We start from the raw sequence: 6000 nt of genomic DNA on the forward strand, positions 1-6000 counted from the left end.
ATTAAACTTGGATTTCTTGCTGATTTAGTTACTACAGATTTATTGTGATATGTAGCTTTTGTGAACTACAGCCCACTTCATCAGATGTAAGAAGGGTGTCCTATATTGGTACATGTAGGGATGTGTGTACAAATGTAAAATTACAAAATTAGACACATGGTTTGGATCAGGGTCATACCAGGGGGGCAGGTGGAATCTTTGTCCAAGGGCCCATGGAGGCTCTCAGTAGCCCTGCATGCAAGGTACCTCACAAGTTCCATTCTCTGTGCCTTTATCTTCAGAGGTGAGCCGGGTGGCAACCAGAAATAACAAGCAAAATGCTGTGCGTAAAGCTCCCCCCAGTTGTATTTAGATTCAGAATTCCTCAATATAATATACATGAACATATATAGAAAGCATCACACATACATAATTCAGACTCCCACTTGTAACATTTAAAAATATGCCAAATAGGTATTATATATAGCCTTTTTCTAGAGCCCATTGTATTTTTCTTCACTATGGGCCTTATTCCTAGTACATACATAATTCAGATTCTTGACTTGTAACATTTACAAATATGCTAGCTTGGCATTACATATTCCATACATTCATTAGGAACTGTACAAAATAGACACAGATGGTGCTGTATCTGTAATTTTCAGTCCTGAGAACTTCAAAAGACTGCGGACAATCCAAACGAGATCCCAGTGACCTTCTTGTTTCATTTGGAACTTCTTCAATGGAGAATCAGTCAGGTCTACAAGCTATCAAAAACCAGATGATTCCCTCAAAGCTGTTCACCACCCTACCCAGGAGTAATGGCAAAGTATGGGAATGATACTGTGTACAGATAATGATCTGATGTGTACAAAATGAGATAGAAAGTAAACAGTTTGTTGGTCAAACATTAAAATAATTTAGGGGAAAATGTTTTTACCCAGAATAGTTAATTGTCTATGAGCCAAAGACAGGAACTGTAGTAACAGAAAGGATTGCAGAACAAACAATTCTGAAATGTTTTTGGCTTAACAGATGATTTTTGATAGCTTGTAGACTTGATTCTCCATTGTAGTAGTTCTAAATGAAACAAAAAGGTCACCAGTATCTTGTTTGGATTATCCACAGTCTTTTGGAGTTCTCAGGACTGAAAATTGCAGACTGAGGAAAGTCTACATGTTCTGTTGTTTTGAGGACTTGGTTGAGGTACAAACCCAGCACCATCCGTATCTGTTTTGTACAATTCCTAATGAATGTATGGAATATGTAATGCCAAGCTGGCATATTTGTAAATGTTACAAGTCAAGAATCTGAATTATGTATGTACTAGGAATAAGGCCCATAGTGAAGAAAAATACAATGGGCTCTAGAAAAAGGCTCTGGGCAAATGCCCTCCCCCTTGCTGTTTCAACAGCCACCCAAGGGAAGGCATTCACTCCCTCCCACACTCCATGGGAAGCTGATGTCTGCCATTTGGAGAGCAGCTGTAATTTTGAGTGATCTCCAGCCCTCACCTGGAGATTGTGTAAATAAAAAAACCCGCTAAGAGACACCATAAATTTTAAACAACAAGACAGTGTAATGTAGAGGTCAGTGGTGTACTGACAAAACGTGCACATAGAACTTCAAATAGAAAGCATGGAGCAAAAAAACAAACAGAAGACAGTTCAAAAGCAGTCTTTCCAATCACAAAGGAATGACAATAATCCAGGATTTAGTTCATGGAACTAAAAGAAGCCCTTCCAAAGATGTCTATTCTAGATATCAAGATGTTTCATCAGTCTTCAGTTTGGAGGCTTATTTATCACTGGAACCCAATCTTTATAATATATTCACAGGAGACCAACAAGGTTCAGAACATGTCTGTAAGATTTCCAGGTTCTCAATCTCTCTCGCTTTCCTTTCCTCCCTGTATCTGGTCTGCTGCCAGGGGACACCATTCCCCCCTCCCCTATCTCTGGCTGTTTCCCTTCCAGAGGAGGAGAGGGAGGAGCTCAGTCAATCAAGGGAAGGCTTTCTCCTGCTGTTTCCTTCCCTCAGCCAATCAAGGGAAGGCTTTCTCCTGCTGCTTCCCTCCCTCAGCCAATCAAGGGAAGGGTTTCTTTCTCTCCTCTGAGAGAGGAGTGCAACAGGCAGCTCAGCCAATGGGAGAGTAGGGAGAGCCAGCAACTGCCAGAACCAAGGTTGGTTGCCTTTTACTGACAGAATCAACTTAGCTGGCAGGCAACAGCCACTCAGGCGGGAGCAGACTCAACCAATGGCATGCAAGTACTCTAGATTGATGGTTTGATGGGTCAAAGGTTGATGCAGCGCAGTCTCAACCAATGAAGAAGCTCAGTTTTGACAAGATGAAACAGCATATATCGGAGTGTGGCCTAATATGCAAATGAGTTCCTGCTGGGCTTTTTCTACAAAAAAAGCCCTTGTGTGTGTGTGTGTATTACAATCAGGGGGAGCTTTATGCACTGGATTTTTTTGCTAGTTATTTCCAGTTCTATGGTGCTGTGAGACTCTATTGTTTACCTGGGTGGCAACCAGAGGCAGGAGTTTTTGGGTGGTGCTACCTCAGTTTGTGGAATGCCCTTCCTCTTGAAGTTTGCTTGGCACCTACATTCTGTGCTAGGCCAAAATGTTTGTTCACCCAGGCTTTCAATTAAGAAGTTGATCTTTTAAACACTATTTTATTTTGGAAACTGCTATTTTAAACTGCCTGTGGTCTTGGTTTTTTTAAAAAAAATTTCTGCTAGGCTGCTTTTTAAATGCAGGATTTTAATTGATATCTTTAAATGTTTTGGTTTTATTCTTTTCCTTGTATAAGTTGCCTTGGGCAGGTTCCTGGAGAGGCAGCATACCAATGTTCTAAGTAATTCAATACATAAATGTAGCTGATGAAGCATATATAGGAAAGCCCTGATTTCAGTCCTTGACATCTTTTTTTAAAAAAAGATCTCAAGTCACAGAGCTGGGAAAGGGTCTTGTCTGAGAGCTGGGAAACTCCAATACTGGCCCAAATAGATCAAGGGTCTGTTTCAGTATCAAGCAGCTTTATGTAATTGCTGAGACTCCCTGTGATCTGAAGATTGCTTCAGAGCTCCCACCCTCTAGCAAGCAGAAAATGATGCTAAGCAAGCAGATGCTTCTACAACTTACTGCAGTTTTGAAATCCAGCTTTTCCAGCCACTGTGTCTGGGTTATTTCAGAACAGATTGTGTGTGTGTTTTAAAAAATGCTAAATATACACCGCCCTGATACTTTCTATGCGTCCCTTTGAGCCTTTCTGAAGATTTTGGAATGTGATTCTGCAGCTTTGTTTAATACACACCTCTGGATCCAGGTCATCAAGAACACTTTCCAGCTGTTTTAGCTCATCCTCTGAGAGTTTGCTGAGGATTTCATCTTCATTGATGTTCTTGTATTTCTCTAACTCTTTCCGGAATGGTACCGCCATGGCTGCGCCTAAACTGCGTCCCGTGAAGTTTGCCTGCCCACCATTCAGGAATCAGTCTTCTGAATCCCTGTAAGAATGAGAAGTTGTCTGTTCTGTGAATTGCTGTTTGTTCAAGATACAAACAATTCCACATTTTTGGAGACAATTCCACATTTTTTAATATTCACACTACATATTTCAGAGCTAAGAAAGAAAACACTTCAGGGCTTAATGAGTTAGAGCTACACGTTCAGCTGTAAGGCAGAGCCTTTGAAAGCAGGTAAGATTAGAGATGTTGTGCAGCATTTAGCAAAAATAAGGAACAATAAAAAAAAGTATTCCCCTGTGCAAGCACCAGTCGTTTCCAACTCTGGGGTGACATCGCATCACAACGTTTTCTTGGCAGACTTATTGTTATGGGGTGGTTTGCCATTGCCTTCCCCAGTCATCTACATGTTACCCCCAGCAAGCTGGCACTCATTTTACCGACCTCGGAAGGATAGAAGGCTGAGTCAATCTTGAACCGGCTACCCGAACCCAGCTTCCACCAGGATTGAATTCAGGTCGTGAGCAGAGCTTGGACTGCAGTACTGCAGCTTACCGCTCTGTACCAAGGGGTTCTCTAAAGAACAATAACTTTGGTTGAACAAAAAGAAGTGGGATAGCAGGCATGGAAACCTTGAGCCAGATTTTAAAATGTATCTTATTGCAATGATGACTTATTAACACATACGCTTCCAAAAAAATCCCCAGCAACATGCCGAATCTTATGCGTTTGTAAAAATATCCTTAAAATAACTATTGCAAAATTGCTTCTTCACTGAAGGTCCACACAGCAGCTGAACACATTTCAGCTATCGGGCTTCGACGGCTTGTGTGTAAAATTCCATTACAGAGCACATCTGAAGATACCTCCTAGCAGAAAGAGCTGTCAGCTTATTTGACAGTATTCAAGTGTCAAGCCTTCATCTGCTCATTCCCATATAATTTAAACATCACTTTTAAACTTCACTTTATGCATAAATACATAATGGACCCAAATTATGGCATTACATATATACATGTGCATTTGTATAAAGTGCTACCAAGTCTCAGCCAACTTATGGTAACCTGCTTGGGTTTTCAAAACAAGACACATAAAGAGGTTGTTTGCTCTTGCTTTCCTCTATATAATGAGCCTGGAGTTCCCTTGGTAGTCTCCCATAGAAATGGGAAGCTGACCCTACTTAGCGTCCAAGACCTAACAAGATTGGGCTAGCCTGTGCCTTCCAAGTCAGGGTGTACACACACACACTCATAAAAACCCACTCCATTCCATTCTCACAGGTAAAATGAACAGCCACAGATAACCTCTAGACTACACAGTGCAGTAACATTTGAGTACAATTCAACAATCTTGTTATTAGGGGTGAAGTTAAGTGTAATAGGAGTGGGCCTTCTAGGCTATTTGTCCTAGAAAAGAGCAAGATAATAAATGTTCACAAATTCATCTATGACAGGCATTCCGTCTAGAAATTCTGCCAAAATTATTTGTCTAGGGCACAAATATAGTGGGCAGCACAATGGAGAATGGACAAGATGTTCTACTGCCTGAAGGCCAAAAATCACACCTTCATTGTGAAGAACAGAAAGGTTAGAATGCAACAGTAAACTGCCCTCCCATCGTGCCCCTCATTTATTTCAGAAATCTGGTACATGGGCATTCAAAAACTGCCATTGGATCTTAAATTTGTACCATTTTGCATTCTAAACCACTGCTCATCAGTTAAGTTTAGCTCTGCTCACTGTACCTGATTCCTCATCTGATGAAGTGTGCTTAGGGTACACAAAAACTTTGTTGGTCTTAAAAGTGAAATTTGACTCCTACTTTGTTCTTCCCTTCTGTTTTTCACACACACGCACTAACAGTTGGAGTCAGAGATAAGTGGAAAACCACTCTTAAGTGGCATATTCAGTCTAGAGGTCTTTTCAGGCTGTCCCTCCAGATAGGCAGATGGAAGTAATTAAAAGTGGAGAGTCCAAATCTTTGTTTGTGAACCACCCTGGGCAAAAAACAACAGCCAAGGAGAATTAATATAATCCTTTGCCATTTTCTGCTGCTAAACACCAGCATTAGTGTTGCAAAAGCCGAGTTGATCCATATTACAGCCAAAGCTGCCCTTGTGAGCAGTAATATGTTTTCATATTAAAGAGAAGAGTGCTGAAAATATTACATTCAGACTGCTAACAGCCAAGCTGGGAGAGGGGAAATCACATCTAGACTAAATCTTCAGGAACCCTTCTTAAAAAAAAAAATCTAAATGATTAATACCTTTGCATAAATATAATTAAGTGCTAGTCTTCTAGACAGCAGTCCTTGCCAGGGCTAAAAGGCTTTAGAGAAGATTATGGCTTTTCAGAAACGTATTAAATGGTTTGTAGGCTTTCATTGCACTTTAATAACATTTCCAGATAAGTCAAAACAAACTTGACTCAGAAGATATGGGGACCAGGGCACATGCAGCTGAAGAGCTCCCAGTCTGCAGGATAATAAGTGAAAGCCCTATCATGTCAAACAAGGTCTACAAGGAGGGTATGGGTACCAACCTCCAGGT

The 6000-nt window shown here is 40.8% G+C and overlaps 1 protein-coding gene across 1 annotated transcript in view; it reads right to left on the reverse strand.

The window, feature by feature from the left end:
* Positions 1–3492, reverse strand: part of LOC132587904 (tropomodulin-2) — a 42788-nt gene extending 39296 nt beyond the window's left edge. Inside the window, exon 1 of the mRNA XM_060260308.1 lies at positions 3302–3492. Within this exon, the coding sequence (XP_060116291.1) occupies positions 3302–3427 (126 nt within the window). The 5' untranslated portion in view covers positions 3428–3492. The remainder of the gene's footprint in view (positions 1–3301) is intronic.
* Positions 3493–6000: the final 2508 nt, after the last annotated feature.

Source organism: Heteronotia binoei, chromosome 19 (genome assembly GCF_032191835.1).
Source record: "Heteronotia binoei isolate CCM8104 ecotype False Entrance Well chromosome 19, APGP_CSIRO_Hbin_v1, whole genome shotgun sequence".
NCBI lineage: Eukaryota > Metazoa > Chordata > Lepidosauria > Squamata > Gekkonidae > Heteronotia > Heteronotia binoei.